This window comes from Chiroxiphia lanceolata, chromosome 2 (assembly GCF_009829145.1).
Source record: "Chiroxiphia lanceolata isolate bChiLan1 chromosome 2, bChiLan1.pri, whole genome shotgun sequence".
In the NCBI taxonomy this organism is placed as follows: Eukaryota; Metazoa; Chordata; class Aves; order Passeriformes; family Pipridae; genus Chiroxiphia; species Chiroxiphia lanceolata.
The window spans coordinates 42021055-42044291 of NC_045638.1; the positions used below are offsets into that span (position 1 = coordinate 42021055).

Below are 23237 nucleotides of genomic sequence, written 5' to 3' on the forward strand. Positions count from 1 at the left end.
GTGTAAATATAAATCTAATTAAGATTACATCTGAGAATGACAACTTTCTGATTGTGTGTTTCTGTTAACTGCTTTATAATTCATAAGAACATAACAGAACAGTAACTTTCTTGGCTTATGTTGTCTACATGTGCTATGTGTTCAGGAGCAAATGAGACAAAAGAAGAGGAAGATGAGGAAGAGGAAGAGGAAAGTGATGTCCAAGGATTTCTCTTTGGCAAATTAAAGTGAGTTGATACAAGTTTTAACTAAATGTCTGCATTTTTTTCTGGAACCCGAACCGATTTTTTAATATTTTTTTTTTAATAGAAGACATGAGATTTATGTTGGAAATTTTTTTATTGGGTGAAAATCCTGATTTTTTTTTCTGGGTATGTCTTCTGAATGTAAAGATGCAACTGTTGTTTATTCTGTGAATTCCAATTTATTCCTTGTAGTTTTCTAATTCTCTGTGAACCTATACAGTAAACTTTTTAAAATAAAAAAAAAATCTTTCTGCATAGCAGTCACAAAAACTTAGAACACCATGTTTTCATATTGGTAAGATACTTAGAATCAAAATGTTGCTTTTTAAAATGCAAATAGTTGCACAATAAACACAAATCCATGTGCTGTAGCTACATACGGTCTTTTTAAGGATAGTAGTTAATTTCATAGGAGTGAAATTTCGTGGAAGATGTGCTTATTGTAGATATCTTATTGTGGAGTTGGTGAATTTGTGTTCTGTTCCATCAGGAACTCTTATCTCCAAGTTGCAATCTGTTAGATGAAGTTGAATGTTACTCTATTGAGGGTTCCTTCCAGTCCTCAGCTGTGGATACATTTCATGGTTTCAGTCATCCAAAGTGCTTCCCTTTTCCTGTAACAGATCCATGCAGGGAATCATGAATTGTTTTTAATTCAGGAAAAACACCAAGACTGTGTGTCTTCTCTAGTGTCATTCTGTCTCTTACCACTGAAAGCAAAAAGTAAACTTGTTTGTAGATAATTGTCACTAATCTGTGAGTCTCAGAGTTCAGAGCATCTAATTCTGTCTAAATTCTTGAGAGCCCATCTCCTTTCCTGCCTTTTTTAAAGTAAACAGATTGAGTTAGAAGTGCATCTAGATCTGCAGGCTCCCTTGTTTCACCTGGATATTAGAGACCTTCCACAGCAGGTCATACCAAATGCTCATGTCATTTCTTTATCTGAGCTTTTCTCTTCTTGGATTCTGACAGGTTTAGCTATACTTAGTTTCTTGATGTTGCACTGTGACTGGTTTGTGAAGCTGTCAGATAATTCTTCAGTCTTTTTGACATTGTCTCTAGACTCTTTTTTTTTTTCTTCTCCGTTTCATACAGGAGGTGAAATAGATATTTCAGTCTGTAAATTGTCCTTCAGGTATATCCAGGCCAAACGTTATAGTTTTCTCAGCTGTAAAATAGTTATGAATGGAAGCAGAAGACATAAAATCTTTAGAAATCTAATGGAGATTGTTCAAGGATATCTTGTAGCAGGCTGAAGTGTTTGCTCTCAGAACTTCTTTACACTACCCTATTATCTTTTCAAAACAAAGAGCTAAGCTTTTAGGTACCATGCTCTTCTTCAGGTCAGACTAATGATTTGTGTGCTCAGTAGCTTGATTTTGTCAGCAATGTTAATTTATAGCAGATGTTCTCAACATTGGCTTGCCTTTATCTTTTCTAAGTAATGCCACAAACTCTGCATACAGTTACAGTCAATCTATAGTACAGTTAATATACAATTAGGTATACATTATGCTATAATAAACAAACTACACAGTTACCTGTATTGTGTGTTGATACTGTTTAATCTTTGAGTTCATTTATTCCATCAGAATTTATGTGGTAGGTTTTGAGGCAGATCACTACAAAACAATTGAAGTCCTTGTATTTAGTAAGAATTTCCTCATGGAGAGGGTTGTTAGGCATTGGGAAAAGCTGCCTGGAGAAGTGGTTGAGTCTCCATCCCTGGGTAGATATGGTACTGAGGAACATGGTTTAATAGTGGACTTGGCAGGGCTGGGTTAATGGTCAGACTTGATGCTCTGATGATCTTAGAGGTCTGTTCCAACCTAAATGATTCTACTCTTAAGACTCTAATTAACTGATTTTTAGTCCTCAGTAATCACCTTTTCTTACCACAAATCTTTATTTTTTTTTTGAGAATGAATTCAAGTTTTCATTCGTGGTTGTTACCCTAAAGATACAGTATTAGCTGTGGACAATATTGTGGGTAAAAGCAAACATTGATGGATGTAATTGATTCTGCCTTTGTTAAAAGGAAAATGTTTTATTGTAGACAGATATATCCTGATCTGAAAAATAACCTGAAAAAGTTTAAAAAACATCTAATTGAAACTACTAACAACATGGAACCGCTGAAGGTTTGGGAGCTACAAGGTATGTATTGTATTTTTTTCTGGTCTAACACAATACTCTATTTAATTTTCCTTTGTTATGTTGATGTATTAACATTACAATAAAAGCATCTTTTAAAAAGAGACACAGTTTCATTAAAAGGCTGTATTACATTAAGTATTTAAAAGGCATGTGTTGGTATCTTCTATAAAGAAAATAAAGAAACATTGAAGTAATTTTATAAGATGCCTGGTTTTTTTCCTGATGTGTAATCTCGGGTGTTAAATTTAGTTTCAGATTTTTTTTAGAGGTCAGGCAAAAGGTATGACTCTTGTGTCAGGATGAAATACATGATAAAGACAGTTTGTTTAATTCATAAATTCTAACTTTTATCAGTGTACTGGAGTTCACGTTGATACATTTTTTAATGTAACATCAAATGGAAGAACATGCTTTTAAAACCTTTCCTGAAGAAAAGGAGAACAAATCAACAAATCTGTATAAGTTGATTTCTCAACAGCTTCTGTGTTGATGACCTGCAGGACATTCTGTAGCTTGAATGAAATTATAAACCACTCTAATACAGGTCCCTAAAATGTCATGACACTTAAGTTTAGGCAACAAAATTTTTCCTGTTACATTCTTCAATTTCAGAGGGCAACCTGATCAAAAATGATTTGCCTTCATACTACTGCAATGAAGGAGGCTGAGCTTTAGTTTCTTTTTGGGACCCTGGTGTTATGGAGCTTGCTAGCAGTGTCCAGTCTGATATTAGGTATTTGTGATAATTGTATTTCACTTGCAGTCTTCTTTGTGTGAACTTCAACTACTGGATTTATCTTTGTCCAGAATGAAAAACAATTGAAAAACACTGCTTTTAAGTTCTCCTGAGAAACCTTCTTTGCAAGTAAATAGAAACTATTCTTTTTGACTGTTTAATTTTGTTTACATTATTGAATACCACTCAGTTGATGTTAAAGCAGAAGAAGTGAAACTTTGATCTCTTTAACATACACATTCAAAAGCCAGTACAAGGTCTTTATTTAGTAGTGGTCTTTTCTGTGGTGTCATGGCTGTATAAATAAAACATGAAATTGGTGCTAACCCCCAAGCAACCAGTTCTTAGTGTTGAAAGTAGTTTAGCTTTGTGATGCTGTTTGTTTAGTTGTAGTGGCTGTTATTCAGGGTCTTCTTAGACAGGGGGTCTCCAGCCCCCAATTTTTATGGTGCACTTGTTTTGATACTCTTACTGCTGACATGACAGGGTGCTTTCTTTAGTTCATTCTTAATGACTAATTATACTGGCTGAATTAATGGCTCAGCTTCTCTCTGATTTCCTTTAATTAGCTTCCAAGTAAAAATTTAACTAAATTTAAGCAAAACTACTTCAGCTATAGGGCATACTTCTATTTATAAATGAACCTAAACACCATTCAAGAGTTGTCTTTCAAGAGCTTTTATATTTTAGATAAGTAATTAGTAAGTACATTTTCCCCAAGGTGCCTTACACTGCACTCTCAGCTGTGTCAAGGTGCTGCAAGGGTAGGTCGGTGACAGCCCCAACCAGAGATAACCAAGAATGTAAAAAGATGTCAGCCTCAGTTTGAATATCCATACTCTAGCTGTTCAGCATAGAATGGAATTTACTAGCAATTTGTGAAGGATTTTAAGCGTGTGCTCTTAAGTTCACCGCAGGTAAGACATCACTATCTGTAGTAACAACAGCAACTGGGTGTTGCTTCACCTGATGACAAATTATGTGCCTGTTGAAAGGGATCTGAAACGTACTTTTTAAAAGAGCAATCTCTTTTAATACTTTTTTTAATAAGTATTAAGAAATACCAAGTTAACATTCCACCTCTCACCTTTCTTTGCAGCCAAGGTATACTTTATCAGGCTAAACTAAGAGTGTATGTTATTTACTTTCCTTCAGCCTTCTTCTTTTTTTTTTTTTTAATTTCTAATTACTTTGAAAAGTTGGTGCAAAGTTTTAGTAGGCAGCATCCTCAATTATTTTCTGCCCCTTTTTACAATATGTGGCATCAGCTTTCCTCAAACTCAATAATCCAAGGCTTTCAGTTTCTGCTCAGGTGTCTTAACTAACAAATTAGGAGGAAGAAGCATCATTGCCCTGAGGTAGTTAAGCAGACTGTGTCCAAGGTACATGGAAGCACCTTGTGTATTATTGTCTTACCTCATTGGTACCAAAATTGGATTTTCCCTATTCTTACGTGCCAAAATTTGCCACACTCAAGTTAGACGCCAGAGACAGCTAACTGAATTCCATCATTGTTTTTTTAGTGCATAGACAAATGAATTTTAAACTGTTCTGAAATCTGAAAATTTACTTCATTCTGAGAAAAAGCATAGAGAGAAAAATGAAATCCCTTTAAAAATTGTACTGGACACTGAGGAGAACCTGATATTTGACAGAATGACCTTTCTTTCACGAGTCTCCATTTTCTTTCTGTGAAATTGCTGTTACTTTTGAAAACTGTACAATTCACGTGCTCAGTACAACCTTCTATGTTAAATATATCTGTTTTCTGAAAATCTTGTTAAGTCCTGGAGCTGGAAAAATCTTACTCTTTACTGTAGTTCTGGTTTTCTGTGGGTTGGTTTGTATCTAGGTTTGAGTGTGAGATACCCTTGTGATAACACCATAATACCATGTGATGAATGGTCTGGGTTTTTTTCAGTCTGTTTCTGTAAATTTAGAAATTACACGTACAGTGTGTATGTTCAAGAAAGTTAAGCAGAATTCTGTAGAAAATCCTGAATTTAATATTCCAACTTTCAAGTGACCATCTTTTCAACCTTAATAATGTTACTTCTTGTTGAATCATTGATTGAAACATAAAATACGTTAATAGTGAGAGTGTGTATATAGAACAGTTTTCTGATTGTAGGCAGTAATGATTGAGAGTGATATTTCCAATGATCTTGTTTTTTATTTCCCCCTGTGCCAGATCTTAGTTTTCAAGCAGCTGCTCGAGTTATGTCTACCCCTGTTTATGATGCTTTAAAGGTAATGAAAGACATTGCTCAGAACTTCCCAATAAGAGCCAGGTATGATACTTAAACTTGTTTTTCAAAAACTGTTTTCATGTTTGCATTTGAATTTAATGACAGTAATACAGATTTATATCCAAATCCTGCAGTCAGATATTCATGTATGACAGCTTGCTAGATAGATCCCAGGCAATTTAATTGAGTAGAAGATGACTCCAGGGAGAGCTCATGATTGATCTCTTAAATGTTTCCTATCTGATGCAGGAGATGCCATGAAGACATGCTAATTCTTCAGGCGCTTATGGTTGAATGCGTAGTCCTTACGGATTTTACTGGATTGATATTTTCTCAGGTGGAAATTTCTGTTGAATAATTAGCAGATTCTAGTCACAGTAGGAGGAGGCAACGTTGTATTAATAAATTTCAGGGGGGATCCACACACGTTAGTTCTAAGCACAACATTGCTGTGGAGATTGGGCCCTGGCTACTGTATGTTAGCGTTCTTACTGGGGAAGATCTGTCTTCCATAAGAGATTACTTAATAGAAGATCAAGATAAATATTAAATAAATGGATGTGGCCTTAATATTGTCTGTCCTAATATTAAAAATTGCTCTTCCTGTAAGCCAATTTTTTTATAATTGAGAAATGCTTTTCTTCATACTTAATAAGTTCTTCATGTAATCTTATCAGCAATATTTGCTTGAATACTGAATTAAATGTGATGCTAAATAGGGTTCTTAACTCAGAGTGCTTTCACATTTTACCACTCTTGTTTAATTATCACAGTGTTTCATTGTCACCCCTGATTGTCTGTTAGAGAAAATCTACACTGTAATGGAAAAGCTACCGTTGTAACGTCTTGTTTCAAGGAAGCAAAATGCCTTTTAAAATGCCTGAAGCATAATTATTATGAAGTAGTATGATATAAGTTTATGTTCGGGTTATCAATCAGAAAATTCAGCTTTCCAGTAGGAGATAGTGGAAGTGTATATAATGTTGAACTTCAAGGCAAGTTCTGTTCTTTAAAGGGCAGGAAAAAGTCATTTTGAAGTATGCTAGGTGACATTTAAATAATTGATTTAAAAAGTCATTAAATTGTTACACGACAGGAGTTGAAGTGGAATGTATTTGTGGCATTAGAGAGCACAATTTACCTACTCTTCAAACATTTTATGGGTAAAAGTATAAGAAGACTTTAAAATTATTAAAAGAGGAATAATCATAGTTTCTGTCCTGTATCATGTATTCTAACATGCTAATCTAGCATGTTATTTTTAACGTGAGAGATTACAGATATTTAAATAATTTAAATTTAGTAGGCCTGCATTGACAACAAACTTAAATCCAAGGGGCATTGTGTAAAAACAGTGCACAGAATAGATTTCATTAATAAGGTAATCAATTACTCAGAAGTACTAATTTGGAAAAATAAAAGCTAGAATAAACAGGACATGAAAACATATTGCTTAATCACTTTAGATAGATAACTGATCATTATATTAATAGTATTTTAAGATTGTTTCAGTTTCAGACAGTTTATGTATGAAAACAACTATTTCTAATTTTGAAAATTATGCTTTGAAAAGGCTGTATAAAAAGTTTAGAACTGTAGTTATGAAAATAAAAATTAAATATTATATGTTCCTTAAAAATGGAGGAGTCTCTTAGACCATAAAAAAGATAATGTACTATTCCTCTGAAAGTTTCTTTCACTTTCTAATTTACAGCCTGCATTTTGTGTTTCAGTATTTCCAGCTGAAAAGGTTAGTCTGAGGTAGATTTTACAAAATGTCATCAGATGTAGACAGTGTAACAACTGATATATGTCATGGCGACATTTTGATAATTCATTTTATAGGGTATTTTTCATCTTTGTTTTGTTGTATACTTCTCATATTATTGCATTCTTAAAGAACAGATAATGAAGTGTTATAATGTTCTGTTACTTGCTATTTACTAATCATTCATGAATGTTAACATTATGACCATGTGAAAGGCTTCCTTTTTTCCTTCAGTACTCAGTACTATATAGCTACATACTTGTCCAGGTAAGAACAAAGATGCACAAAATTATATGATAGAGAATACTGCAACTTTAAGGTTGTATTAGAACATTTCTTCATCATGTAGAAAGATAAATAGTATCCATTTACTTGCTAGAAGTAGAAAAACCTGCATAAAAGCTTTGTGAAGCTCTGAACAAATCGAACAAATGACAGAATTCAAAATGAACAGATGTCTTTCACAGGTACTTTCGTTACCTCAGATTCGTAGGGTGTTCTTTTCCAGGACCAGCCATCACACTCTCTCCATAAAATCTTGCTAGAATCCCACATTGTCAACTGCCATGCATAGACAAGGAGCTACTTAATAATTCCTAAGGATGTTGCTTTCCTGTTACCAAAGCTATCAGTAAAGCTTACCTTTTGCTGATAGGTATTTTACTTCCTTGCTAAGATTGGACTGGCTTTGTATTCTCTTTTCCAGCTTTTCATTTTTCTCACATTCATGTTTTGTTTTTCTGCCTAACTACTCACAGTAGGAGCCATTTGGAAATGGTTGTCCTTTTTCTCTGTGCATTTTTTTTATCAACTGTGTGTGCAGAATGAAGCATCACTTCTGAGAGCTACAGGACCTACTATTTATGTTGAGTTCAACATGATAAAAATCAGCTGGTTTTGTTTTCCCTAAAGTATATTTAATTCAGGACTCTCTAAAACCAAGCTTGGAAATCATACTGTTTGCTCCTAACAAGTAATCTCTCTGATTGTCTGGAAAACTTGAATAGTTGTTTAAAATAAACTGATTTTATGTCTTACTTCTGACGTATTGTGAGCAATGTGGAGTATACTAGCAAGATCTTTTCTGAATCAGTTTCTTTGGGGAGGAAGTGAGGATTTATATTATTAAATAACTACTTTATTATCCATAAGTATTGAAGTTGGCTTCATATAGGAGCATTCTCGGTTTGCTTGGTCAACTTTCAGGTTTAAGACGATTCCAGTTTTTCTTGAAGCCCCATACAATTTGCTAAAACATGTACAACCTTGTTTTGAAAAAAATGCTTGTATAGGCAACTAGCATATTTTTTTGGCATTTATCAGGACAGTCAGGTTTAGATTTTCTTAAAATATGGAGAGATTAATTTGCCTCTGGAAGTATTTTAAGATAGCCTGACATACAATACATTGTGGCAGAGGAAGATAAAATAGTCTTCCAGAACATTCAGAGGTAAAAAAGACAAATCAGTGCATTATCTTGGAAAGGTAGAATGACTAAGGAAATTAAAATTTTGACTGTCTGTGAATGCTTAACATTTTCAAGGGTCTCAATCAGTGAATCTCTTTTTTAAGTCTCACCTAATTTTAAGTGGTCATTCTTTACATGTTTTCCTTGCCTTTATCCAGACAAATCCTTGGCTGTCTCTACTGTAATGTTGAGTAGCATAGAGTTAGTAACAGTAACTTAAAATATACAAATATGGGTTGTATTTAGGTAATAATTTAGATGACCAAGCAGCTTACTTTTTGTATGCATGCTATTTTCCAACAAAAAAAAAAAAAACACACAAGAGAAAAGATTGAAAGTGGTAAAACATATGTTGATTATATTACTTCAACAAAACCTAGTCTGAATTTGAAGCCTGGGTTTACTAGAGTAATATGGAACAATATTTGGTTTGAAAATACAAAATTTATGACACTACATCGCTCTTCTTTTTAAGATTTAATTACAGCATTCTTCAATTACAGATGTTTTATTAAAATGCATTGGATGTTTTATTAAAATACCTATTTCACATTATTTAATGATATTTTGAAAATGTGGTGGTTGAGTGATACAAATATTTTATTTTAACAGATCATTGACAAGAGTGACCATAGACAAGGAAATGCGAAATGAAATAGAAGAAAATCAGAAGGTTTGTTTTTATTTCAAGTAGACATTTGAGTTACTATCATATTGCTGCTTTTGGAGATTTTTATTAGTGTAGTAACTTTCAAATGGTTGCTATCAGAGAAAAAGAGTTAATTGGTCTAAAAATCTGTTAATAGATAGGTAACATTTAAATGCCCAATTAAAATAGTTTACTTTCTGCTGTTCATGACACTTTTTCCTGTCTCTTTTTTGGCTTTATAGAACTAGGCAAGGCCAAACAATTTTCACAGAGTGTTGTGTCGAGTCACAAATCGTGTGCTGTGAAAGCAAAATAGGTATCAGTTAATTTTTCTAGAGCTTTGTTGCTGAATCTAGGCCTACTGCTTACATTATGGTCAGCACATGGTAGCTTTGAGCTTTCCACACTCCAGAATCCACATTCTCAGAACCACACATGCAACTATTCTGCAAAGTGTTTCAAACATCATCTATGGTAGATGGTGGTTTTATTTTTGTCCTTGAGTCACTGCATCTTTTGTTCCTTGTGTCACATGAGGAGCCCTTTTTCCTGTGATTTTGACTGATCTGAGATTTATCCTGAGATGCCACTTTGTGTTTGTTGAGTTCATGATGTCTCTTGTATTCTGTGTTCAGAGGTTGGACTTTTTCTTTCAAGTTGAGTGTTATAGTTAAATGTTAGCCACCGTGCTTTTAGGACTGGTCACGTGAAATGACATCCATAGCACTGCCCTTGTCCTGATCTTCAGAACATGTATTTTTGTATGGTGTTAAGATTGACCAACCACTGTATTACTTATGGCACTCCTGTACTTCTGCAACATTTTCATGTATCATATTGCTTTGTATCCATTCAGGTCTTTTCCTCTTGCCTTGCCAAGGCTAGTATCTCCAGGGGAATGCCTTTCCAGTTTCTTCCAACCTTCCAAAACAGGGAAAGTGAACAATGTTCCTGTTACACTGGTGCAGCCTTCTCATAAAGAGCTTGTCATCTTTATTGTAGCAAAAATATCACATAAATGTGTTAGAGCTCTCCACTATGCAAAACTAATGTAAGGCTTTCCAGTGTCTTGAGTATTACCTGCCCAAATAGTGATAGGATCGAGTGTTAAATCCTTGTAAATGGTTAAGCAAACAATTGTGGAGGCCTTTTTCTGTCCTTTGGTGATTGCACTTGGGGCTGGTATATGGAGAAGATATTTCACGTATTTCAGCATTTCACTGCCTTGACCCCTTCAGCTTTCTTGTATGCAGAGTGCATGTTTGATTCTTGGGTTTTCACAGAGATCTTCTTAAATTGAAGCTCAGTTAACACAAAAATCAAAACTAACTGCTTAATCAAAAACTACTCCTCCACCCTAAAATGCAAAAAAAAAAAAAGTAAAGGTCTACCATGAATTAAAGTGGTAATTAGTAAGTATAAGGATTAGGAAAAGTAACTTAAAATTTGGATTGAAATTAAGTATGTATTTAGGCAAAGCTATATATATATAAGCTGTTATGACAATGAAGATGTAGTCAATGGACATCAAAAACAATTTAGCTTGTTCAGTGTTTCTTTTATGGAGCACAACTGAGTTGCCTAAGCCTGAATTTCTTATGTCATTTGAGATGCTACAGGTTATCCGAGATATCCACACAGGTCTGGCATATGTGTCCACTGGAACATCCATTCCCTTCTGCCTCACCTGTATTTTCCAGTCCAAAGATATATTGCCCTGAAACAAATTACATTGGATATCTGTGTGGTTGGTCACATATGGTCACATATGAGCTGAATCACTCATATGATTCCATGACTGTATTAACTACATTAAGAGGATTTTATGCACCTATCACTCTGAGTTTAAATTTCCTACTGCATCCTTCATGTAGTCTAAAGGCTACAGGCCTTTTGACAGCTGAAAACTAAAATCTGTTGAATAAAAGTAGGGAAACTTCCTGAACACTGCTGCTTGAGCACAATAACTTGGAATGTGCATTCTTGAACTGCAGTACATCCATCTAGCAGCAGGAGAGATATGATCCCATGCTGTGTGTAACTGGATGATTCCCTCTCAAGATAATGAAAGTTGAATAGGAAATGCAATGGGAGGAAATAAAGGTATTGTAAGTTGAAAGACATGTGATGATTTAGGTGTAGTGAATTGATACCTAACCAAGAAATAGACAAAGAACTGCTATAGAGAAAAGGAAAAAATAAAATCTCATTAAACACAACTCACAACTTCCAGTGCAATAATTTGCTGACAGTTTAGCAAGAAAATACTATATGACTATTATCAGCCTTAAATTCTAGTATGGGCTGCCTGAATACTTCATCCATCAATGTTTTTATGGCAAATTGGATGCGCTTCTGAACAATCAAATGCCTAGCATCAAAATTGTATCATGAGTCTCACCTCTGATTTATCAATGTCTATAAGTATCTGAAGGGGGGGCATCAAGAGGATGGTGCCAAGCAATAGGACAAGAGGAAGCTGATGCACAGGAAGTTCCACATAAATATGATGAAGAACTTCTTTGCTATGTGGGTGACCATGCACTGGAACAGATTGTCCAGAAAAGTTGTGGAGTCTCCCTCACTGGAGATATTCAAGAACCGTCTTGATGCAATCCTATACCATGTGCTGCTCTACCATGAATCTGCTTGAGCAGGGATGTTGGACCAGGCAACCTCCTCTGTGGTCCCTTCCAACCTGATACATCCGGTAATTCAGCTCAGATCTTTTTCTACTGCAGTACTGAAGAATTTGACAAACTTTTAATCCCATTTCAATACCCAGTGAATTCTAATTTTTTCTTTATTCTTGCATTCATTTTAGTTAGTGTTTTTATGACCTACATCAACCAGTTACAGTCTTTCTCAGTATCTATGTATACGTAAGTGTCTGGGCTTATGACAGTAAGCTTTCAGTAGTGATAAGAGACCTCATATCCTAAATGCTGATTTTGGTGCTTCAGTGAGAGGGCTGTTCTAGCTGATCTCACAAGATCTATGTAAGAGCCCTGAAGGATACTGGTAAGACTGCTGGAGACTGTAATCATCTTTATATTTATTGTTCACTGCTTGAGTCCAGTGGCACTGAGAGGGATTGCTCTGTGGTCAGAGCACTTCATAGCACAATGCTGTTATTAACCCTTAGTCCAAGTTCGATTTGTTAAGTACAGGAAAATTCCAGGTATACCTAGGACTGGCTGGTGCTGAGGAGGCTCATGGCTGTGTGCCTGGCTGTTTCAGTTTGTCTTTGCTGCCTGTTTTGTTTGTGTCTCAGGATCAAACTGTGTAGGTAAAATGATTGGAAGTGTTACCTGCTGCAAGGGCGCTTGGTATTGTCAGGCACTTGTGAATTTTGGCTGCTTAGAAGGGATGTGTCAAGTGAGACCTTGGGAGAGCATGTAATTGAAGCTGTAGTAGGAAAAATGTAAATGTCAGACACCAGCCACTACTTCTAGTGGGTTTTTAATGTTTGCATGAGATTTCACAAAGATAAATACAAAGTCCAACACTTGGGCTGGAGTAATCCAAAGCAACAATTAGTTGTAAGGAAGATAGGAGTCCTTTTTCTGTACCAAGTTCTGGGACATACAAAAAAAGGAAAAAAATCTGTAATTTATGTGAGTATAGGATTGGGAATAAAGTGAGGTTTATAAATTAGGAAACTAATAAAGTATCTCTTTTCAGTTTGTTTTTTTTTCCTACAGGAAACTTACTGCCATGCATTTACAGTCCTCGTTTTTGAAAGCCCCCTGACATCCATTTTTTAGGTGCCTACAAAAATTTTCATGAATGATAATAACTACCTTTAATTTGGTGAGAAAATAGGCATTTTGGCAAAAAGGCTTTTACAGAGATAACATGCAAACCAAGGAAAAGCATTTCACTATGACACCTAGTACAAAGAATCCAATCACAAAAGCATTACAACAAATTACTAGGACTAGCAAGCGCTGCTATGGAGTAGGAAACCTATGTTACACCCATCAAACACAAACTCCATACAACTTAAGTGAAATACCTATAAATTAAGTGAAATACAGAAAATAGGTGTTTAAGTTGCCCACAAGAGTAAAGGAAGGGATATTAAGAGAAGAAAGACTAAGGAGAGGAGAGAAAAATCTAGTTACTACTAAGAAGGTCATATCTTGCCAGCTTCGAGGACAACAGGCTGAGGCGATATGGAGCCCTTGCGTGTGTCTGTGTATAGACTCTGGCTATTGTGGCAGGACCTAGGGATCACTGCCCCTCACTGTCCCCCCAGCCAAAGAGAGGGTGCCACAGCCACTCAAAGGCTCCAGGGGGTGTGGTGTGGGTAGGCCATCAGGCAGACCTTATTGATTGACAGCCCAGCAACACCACTTTCCCTGCTATGTGCTCTCAGCCATGTTGGCAGCAGGCCTAGGCCTAGCCCTTGCTCCCCCCCCCACACAAACAGCCTGGTTTATTTGACCCATCAGTCAAACTACCTGAGATACGAATCTGATCTCTGACAACAGGACACGGAGTAATGGGGTCAAACTTAAAGAGGGGAAATTTAGGTTAGAAATATGGAAGAAGGTCTTTACTGCGAAGGTAGTGAGGCACTGGAACAAGCTGCCCTGAGAGGATGTGGATGCCCCATCCCTGGAAGTGTTCAAGGCCAGGTTGGATAGGGGTTTGAGCAACCTGGTCTAGTGAAAGGTGACCCTGCCCATGGCAAGGGGATTGAAACTAGGTGATCTTTAAGGTCCCTTGCAACCCAAACCATTCTATGATTCCAAGTCTCCAGTATTCTTCACATTATATCACAGTATGAATATGTGTATTTAGATACTTTATAGCAAGCATAAGTAATTACATTGTACTTTTGTAAATAAGCATACAAAAAAGCAGTGAAAGCACTGTGAAGTTCAGTTTATACCATTAAAATAAAGGAAATTTGCAAATTTCAGAAGTTGGTTTTCAAAGTCAAGGACATGTATTGGACTTCAATAAACGTTCTTTCTGTGTTAGACTTATCACAGGTGCAGTTTTCCTTCGTGGAGAGCCCTGCCTTTCATAAACTAGCATTAGGTACTATTACATGTTTCCATTCTGCTTGGGGTTTTGGAAATGTTTATCTATACTAAGGAGTATGGTGCCTTCTCAATGAGTGATGAACAATAATGCACGTATGTTTGATTACAAGGAGCTTCAAGGAAACTGTTGTCTCATTTATGTGGGTTTGCACTTGTAATGCCACAAACCAGTTAGCTTTGAGTTTATTTGCATTTTACTGTGTGAAAGTAACTACACTGTTTTAAAGAAATAATACTATTTTTAATCTATGCTCATTTTTTTCTCTCATTTGTTCAGTGACAGGCTTATAAGTGGAGTAATATATGCAGCCTGAGTTACTTGCTTTAAATGTGCTTTTCTTCAAAGTGTATATTTTGTTCACACTTATTTTATTTAGCAAGTGGGAGCTAAATGGGTAAAAATATTTTTTTTTGCCTTTTTTTTGCATATTTTTGTACTTTCCATTCCTCTATTGGGAATTAAGACAGATCCAGAAATCTGATTCTTATGGGGTGAGTTGGGATACACTACTGCTGTTGCTCCTGTTACTTATCTTGATACAACCACCTGAGATTAAACCGGATAGTTCCTCAGAGCTCTCTGAAATAGAATGATAAGACATACTTTACTCCCTAAATGCTTCTGTTGTATTTGTTTATTGTGGGTGTCTTTTCTTCTTTGCAAAGTAAAGATATACTATGCTATCCCTTTCTAATCTGCATTTTTCCCGAGGTCCCCTTGTTAGAGGAGATTTTGGGTTTCTTGTCTGTTTTTCTTAATTCCCTAAAACAATTGCGAATACACTTTTTTTGAAATTGAGAGATGTTGTGCTATTGCAAAAGCTGCTTTCAGGCAGAGATCTGAAGGACACATGTAAGTTCTCCCTTTCCTGAACAGATATGTAGAATTTTTCAAAAACTTACAAGACATATTTCTGTATGTGTATTTTCACTTTCTGTTGGCAAACACTGAGAATGTGTCTTTTTTTTCTGCCTTGTACAGATAGGGACACTGTAGATTGTTTTGGGGGGAATTACCAGCTGTTTTCATTTGTATTTGTACAGAGTGTATTAAATAGCACTCATAAAAGTATGATGTCAGTATTTTTTCCAACACTCAAATACAAGAAGGAATTGTGTGTAAGACAATCGATGTGTATATTTTGCAGAATTTCTTTAGGGTTTTTATAGATATCTGATATAGATATATGGATATATGTGTGTGTATGTATTTATATATGTGTGTTTGTGGTTGACATATACCTAAATAAGTAAGCAGTACTTTTTGCTTTTTAGCATTTTCATGAAACACTTGGAATCCAACCTGGAGAAGCACATTTATTTCTAAATGGCCTTCCTATTGACTTGGATTTTCATGATCCTTTTAGGTAAGATGGTACATCTTGTTGGAAGATTACAGAATTACTAATAATACTGGAGAAGTTGTGCTCATGGTGATAGTCTCATCTGTTGCATTTTGGGGGCCAGGATGTCCTCCAGTAGAGAGAACACTGGTTTACGGTGATTTTACTTTGAATATGAACATTGTATAAGTAGTTGAAAACAGCATTTTCTCTTGGAATGGTTTTTCTAATTCACTTAAAATTTTACAACTTACCATGTAAAATTAATTTGGAAATGGAAGGAATCCAATCAGTAGCTGTAAAAAGGTGGGGAAAGCACTTTTGACAGTAAATTAAATGTTTTCATATCCCTCTTTCTTAAAAATTAAAAAAAAAAATTGTAGGCATGAAATTTAGATATCCAACACCTTAGGTTACTTTTGACATCCTTGCGAGTCTCTATCTGGCCACCTTTTATAATAACTTCTGTTAATGCAAAGGTAGTATGCTTTTTGGTATAAGAAATCTTTTTCTAGTTTGTGCAATTATAGTATAATTATTTTGGGTGTGTCTTGCCTCTTTTATGCAAGCACTCAAGCCACAAACATCTTCTGTTTCATTCTTCTCTGTTGTCAAGGACAATGAACAGGACTACTTCAAAATTGTTTTTGATGGCCTGCAAAACTGTTCGTAAATCTACTAATTTGTCACAGTCTATAATTATTTATTTTCAATTTTTAGCTCATAATGTCTTATTTTCTTTTCCATAAAGATTCTTAAACTTTCTTGGGCTTAGTATTTATGCTTGCAATTTTACTTTTTTTTTTTTTGTCAGCCAGAGTTTTGAGATGGAGTGACTTGAATCTTTCGTAGTACTTATGTGTTTTTTAATGATAGTGTCAGGTTTCATTTCAACATATTTTAGAAGAAACCTCTAAGAACAGAGAAAACTCAAAATGAAGCAGGATAGAAATGAAGGCAGTTGTAAAATCTTGCAAGCTGTGTTCTACAGTGGTGTACTTCAGGGTTTGTTTCCTTCCCAGATTTGAACTTTCAGATTGTACCAGGTGTTCTAGAGTCCCACTGGGTTTTCTGGGAAACTTTAGAGGTGTTACTGTGTGTTTCCTCCATGCTGTTTTCAGGGTTCTGCAATGATGCAGACTTAGAGCTCATCTGTGTCCCTATCATGTGCTGCCTGCTTCTCTGCCTACTTGCAAAGCTTCCTCTTAGGATACCCCAGCTTATGTTTCTGCCTCAGTACAGCAACCTTGTGCTCTGCTGTCCTGCCACGTCTTACTAAAAATGGATAAAATTGCTTCATATACCATAAATGTAAATCAACAAAAGAGTTGTATTATCTCTCATAGTTCTGTTTTGAAGTAAGTTAGAGATGTACAATTAGGGTGTTATTAACTGATACGTTTTTTAAACATTAGTCTGTGGGAGAATATGGAAAGAAAAATATTTCTAAGACTGTTAATATGAGGATTATTTTTAGTATGAAAAAATAGATTTTATGTCATGACAAGAGTTCTGTGTAGACACGTATTTTATCTTCCTGAAAAAGTATCTTAGAGACTCTTAAACTGGAAGGAAAAGTGATGCATGGCCTTCATGAACTTGGAATCAAAGAGGAGATCCTGAGTAAATTTATGAGGTTGCATATACATCCTACAGATAACAGTTACGCGCTAGATATTCGTCACTCTTCAATAGTAGTAAGTAATTTTAAAATTATTTATTTAAATATTACATATTTGATAATTCTATGTATGAGATAGTTTGTCTTTTTTGATAGTGTAATTGAAATACTAGTCCTAAGACTATATTTTTGAGGATGATATTCCTTCAATATATTTTAGGAGTAATTTCCTCTAGCTTATACCTTATTAAAATTTTAAGACGTAAGATGTTTAAAAGAAAAGAAAAATGTATGAGAGTAGTTGCACACTTACAGCAATAGAATTTGACTTTACAGCAATTAAGCTAGCCCACATAATACTACGTGGTGTCATCCTGTTATGCAAGACTTCTAAGTGTACTTTACAGGTATGATAAGTGAATTGTGGACCACATAAATATTTTGTTTCTAACTGACCAATGACTGAGCTTTTTACCCTTTTTCAAAATATATGCAGGTTTCATTATAAAGGTTATATACCAGTGAAAAAGGCACTACCTGAAAGAGCCATATTTCACTCTTCTGCTTGCCAAGGCTTGCACAGAAAGGACTAGAAGAACAAATTGGCCACATATGGATTGGTTATTTTGGTATATCCAAAGTGCTGTTACTGCACGTTATAGATAAATACTGTATTTGGATTGCAAGGTGGTTATGCTGTGTTACACACATATATATGATATGTTATGATGTTTGTATTGTGAAAGTAGTTTCCACACTTGAAAAAAATGATTTTATTCACATCCTTATGCATAGTACAAATTGTCCTTTTTCCTTTTCCATCCATTAATAGTTTCATGTGTACTGCAAATGAAAACAGTTTGATTGGAAAAAAAAAGAGATTAATTTTAGAAGCTACTTTCTGTTACTATTTCAAAAAAAAAGGGAAGACGTTTTATTCTTTGCAGTCTTTCCGTGTGTTTCAAAATATTATTATTTATGCCCACGTATTTTACTCAGTGTTCAGTGTGTGTTTTTTTAAGTGACTGCCTTTTTTGTTTCAGTGGATTAATAATATAGAACAAGATCACAGCTATAGCACATGGCCTGAAAGCTATCAGGAACTGCTAAGACCCACACTTCCTGGAGTTCTGCAGCAGATTAGACGCAATTTACATAATTTGGTAAGTTTGGAGAACTTAATATTTTTGCATAACATATCTATTAATACGTGGCAGACAGTTTATTAAAAAATACACATGCTGGATTTATTGTTAAGATTTGTTTTCTATGTGGATCTGCTAATAATAGTGAAGAGTGCTTTGTCTAGTGAGTCATATGCAGTTATTGTCTGATTTCCAGAAATGGACTTGGGCACAGTTTTGTCAGGTGTTTTTGTGTTCCTTTCCATGTTACACATAGATAATTCACTAATATAGAAGAATTTTTTCATAGTACACTACTGAGAGAACTGTCCTTGTTTTAGAGATGGTGAACAGAGGTACAAAAAGATTTATGTTTTAAAGGATACCAATTATGAGTGTCTTGTAGCCTAATTTTTCCTCTGCATCTGCATTCTGTATCCCTTAGTGAGTTAAGGAAGCAGCTATTGCTGATTTAAAATATGAAAGGTAATTGTATGAACTATAGAATCATAAAATGGTTTGAGTTGGAAAGGACCATTAAAGGTTATCTAGTCCAACCCTCCTGCAGTGACCAGTGACATCTTCAACAAGACCAGGTTGCTCAGAACCTCATCCAATCTGTCCTTTACCAGTTTAAATAGTGGTCCCTCCACAGCTTCTCCGGGCAACCGGTTCCCCTGTGGCACCTTTGGTGCCTCATCACCCTCATTTCTTCATATTCAATATAAATCTGCCCTCTTTTAGTTCAAAACTGTAATCTCTTGTTCTGTCACTACTGTGTCACTACTACTGGTATAAAGCCTCTCTCCATTTTTCTTATAAGTCTCCCTCTACTCATAGGAGAGGTTCTCCAGCCCTCTGATTGTTTTTGTGGCCCTCCTTTGGACCTGCTCCAGCCGGTCCATGTCTTTCCCATACTGAGGGCCCTAGAGCTGGATACTCCGGGTGGAGTCTCACCAGAGTGGAGCAGAGGGGCAGAATCACCTCCTTTGACCTGCTGGTCATGTTTCTTTTGATGCAGCGCAGGATAAAATTCACTTTCTGGACTGCAAGCACACACTGCCAGCTCATGTCTAGCCTCTCATCCACCAGCACCTGCAAGTCTTTCTCTGCAAGGCTGTTGTCAATACCTTCGTCCCTCAGCCTGCATTGATAAATTGGGAGTTGCCTCAACCCAGGTGCAGCACTTGGCCTTGCTGAACCTCTCCAGATTCCCATGGACACACTTCTTGAGCTTGTTCAGGTCCCTCTGGATGGCATCCCATCCTTCAGTTGTGTCAATTGCGCCACTCAGCTTGGTGTCATCTGCAAATTTGCTGACGGTGCTCTCAATCTCTTGGTCTGTGTCACTAATGAAGATATTGAGTAACACTGGTCACAATACAGACCAGATATTGAGCTGGATGCAATCATCCTACCAATTTCTTACCCTCTGATTAGGCCATCCATCAGCTCCATCTCTCTCCAATTTAAAGAGAAGGATGTTGTGGGGGACCATGTCAAAGGCCTTACAGAAACCCAGATTGATGAAATCTGTAGCGCTTTGCTTGTCCATTGATGCAGTTGTTTAAAGTGACACTAAGTTCAGTATATAAAAAGACAGTGAAATTACAAGCAACGAAGCATACAGAGAAACAAAAATAAATATTGGCTTAAAACTTTAATTAAAAGATAGAGCTTTGAGAAAGAATTCTTCCTCTCTGTTCACATATTTTTGTAGTCACTCTTTCACTTCTAATGAAGCATAAGATGTGTGTAATATGAAGTAGATTGCATTATTTATTTATAAATTTGTTAAATATAGCAGCTGTATTATAGAAGTCTACAACATATCATTTAACTATAATCTGAGGGGGAGAGCAATCAAAATTTTGCAAGTTATTCTGCTGCATTTCATCTGCTTTAGCAAATATGATAAATTCTAAGGGGAGTTTGCAGTGCAAAGCTGAATAAATAAGGTACAGATGTCATAATTAAATCTACATAAGGATAATCTATCTATGCAGATACATCCCACTTTTAGATTCTATACATACCTGAAAGATCTAATTTTATATTCTAAGCTACACTAAGTGAAAGAGTGACTACAAAAATATATGAGACAGAAAGGAAGAATTCTTTCCCAAAGCTCTATCTTTTAACTAATGTTTTAAGCCAATATATTCCATTTATTTATTTTTGTTTGGTTTTCACAACAGAAGAGAGTCAGTTAAAAGAACTAACATAAAAATAGTCATTGTATCCTTTTTAAAATAAATATAAAGTTCATTAATATAAACAAAGTAATGGCACAGAGTCTTTCAAATGAGAAAACAGTATCACTTGGTTTGAAGTTCAATAAATGGTTAAATCCTGTTATCAGCATTTGATCCAAATTCATTAGTTCTGAAGTTATTTTCATTTATGCTTTTAATGTTTTCTTACGATGAATGCTCTAAAAAATTGAAAACAGTTGAGACATACAGCTCCTTTGGAAATTAATGTTCTTATCTTGGATTTTATGTCTGAAAAAAATAAAAGCAGACATCAAGAATAAATGTTGGCTGCATGATATGTTTTCTCTTCTTAGGTACTTTTTGTTGATCCTGTCCAAGAAGATACAGGTGATTACATGAAAGTGGCAGAGTTATTCTACCATTATAATGTTCCACTTAGGTAAGGAAAACTGAAAATCTTGAGGAAGAGTCTTTAAATAAGGTTGCTTTCCGTTTTTTCTTCTACATCTTCATCTTCTGTTTTGCTAGACAAAGATGTAAATTCAAATGAAGTCCAATTCAACCACGTTCTGTTAAGACACATTGGTTACCCACTTGTGTCAAGCTTACTCAGGTATTAAGTCTTCTTAAGCAAATAGATTGCAAGGGATAACGTACTTGACTGTGTGTAAAATGAACTGCAAAAGTCTGATAAAAATTTGTTTTGTCAAATAGTCCCACTGCATGCCCTTGTGAAGCTGCATTGTAATCAAAATATGCTGTAAGTAAAACATATTTTGAGAGAATTTTTTTAATTCAATTATTTCAGTTGAGGTTGCTTTACTTAAATTTTGGTTTTATATAAAAACTTTTAAGACTAAAGCAAGATTGTCCTCATCAAGTTTTGAATTTCTAAAAATTAGCTGTCTGGGTCTGAACTAGTTAGCATTTAAGATAAAGACACTTTTGGGGAACAGTCTGGTTAATCTGAGATGCCTACTTTTAAGAAAAAATGAATTGTTTTGTTTTTATGTAAAATGAAACTGTTTATTTCCGCAGCTTACAAATGAAGGGTATCCAAGGTTTAGCAAGATGAATTCCATGTTAAATATTTAAAATCTTCCTGTGAAATGTTTTTTGTTTCCTCAATAAATTACACGGTTTTCCTTTTTCTTTAAAATTTTACTATCTCTGATAATTGTTTTGTTTTTCTTAATGTTTTATTTTTCAGCTACAAAAACATAATGCAGGACAGATATTAGTTACATGTGCATTTTGTCACTACCTGGGAGACAATACTCCTTCAGTCCTTGAGGAGAATATAGCCTAGAACATGATATACCTTTTGTGATACATAACAGCATGAGAGTAGATAAACTGGGTCAGGGTAAAGATCCATTTTGATCAGTCTGTCTACAAGAAGCCACAAGGAATTGTCTTGGTATGATAAAAAGCATAGTGGAACCAGGTTCTTTGCCTGAGTATTTTCCTGGCATTCATGCATTTAGAGATCAAAGAATTCTTAGGATACTTAGGATACTTAGCTATCCTCAATGGGTTTCTGTTCCACAAACTTTTCTGGTTTTCCCTCAAATTCCTGCTTTATTTGTTTTGAACCAGAGTTTTAGTAGCTTCATTTACTGTCTCTGTGCTCTTATAAATAGGAACCTAAGCAGTCTCTCCCTCTCTCTCTTGATTTTATAGGTGTCATGATTTTATAAAGCTCTGCTGTGTTCAACTGCCCTCATTTCATTCCCTGGGTTACAAGTTATTCTTTTCCTGAAAACTGTTCCAAAGTTTGTTTTATTTTCTGAGTTGTCTCTCTCCAGACTTTCTTAGTGTTAATATGTCTTCTTTGAGATGAGAGCAACAGCCATGTACACAGTATTCAAGATGTAGACAAGTCGTGGGGTCTGTCTTGTCATATGATATTTAGTTTTGCTGACTGTTCCTATGGCATCCAGGTGACATAAGTCTTTGGGAAAAGTTATTTGCAATAGTGAGATATAAAAAATGGGAGAAGCAATTAGTTGTAGAACATGCTGCATCTTTATGCATTGATTATTATTTGTATCTTTTTAGAAAACTTGCTGTATTTCTTAATCCCTCTGTCCTGTGATCTGATACACACCTGATTGTCCTGAACACCTGTCTAAATGATTTTATACTGATAAGACAGATTTCATTTTAATAGCCTTAAGATATCTAATGCAAAGTGGCTATCTAAATGAAAAGCTGACTTCCTAAATCAACCTACTGATTGTAAATATGAAGGTCCACTGAAGCATGGGCTCAGCCTTGCAGATGGTCATGTTGTTGTAGTAGCTCTCATGTATCACGGGACCAGTAGGTGCCTCATGTTCTTGTAGCAGCTATGACAGAGCTGTACGCTTCACGGAAATACTTGCAGGATGCACAGTGTTTTGTACAGCAGGAGCCAGATTTGGGTCTCTGATAGTTCTTTAGAAAGACTGTAATTCTCTCATTTTGCCTTGCAATTTGCCTCTTTTCTGTAGTTGGCATAAATTTCGATCTTTCAGCCAACTGCTGCATATGGGACATCATCCAGTGCTGTCATATGTGTGGTCAGGAATAGGCAGCAACTTATACAGCTGTAGTTCATAG

At 35.4% G+C, this 23237-nt stretch overlaps 1 protein-coding gene across 5 annotated transcripts in view; it reads left to right on the forward strand.

Annotated features, from left to right (window-relative positions):
- UGGT2 (UDP-glucose glycoprotein glucosyltransferase 2) overlaps positions 1-23237 on the forward strand; it is an 89577-nt gene that overhangs the window by 18370 nt on the left and 47970 nt on the right. For all 5 annotated transcript variants that reach the window (XM_032677219.1, XM_032677225.1, XM_032677231.1 and 2 more), the window contains 8 exons: positions 146-227; positions 2302-2402; positions 5330-5429; positions 9236-9296; positions 15605-15696; positions 17219-17369; positions 18337-18456; positions 20987-21072. In XM_032677219.1, coding sequence (XP_032533110.1) covers positions 146-227; positions 2302-2402; positions 5330-5429; positions 9236-9296; positions 15605-15696; positions 17219-17369; positions 18337-18456; positions 20987-21072 — 793 coding nt within the window. The remainder of the gene's footprint in view (positions 1-145; positions 228-2301; positions 2403-5329; positions 5430-9235; positions 9297-15604; positions 15697-17218; positions 17370-18336; positions 18457-20986; positions 21073-23237) is intronic.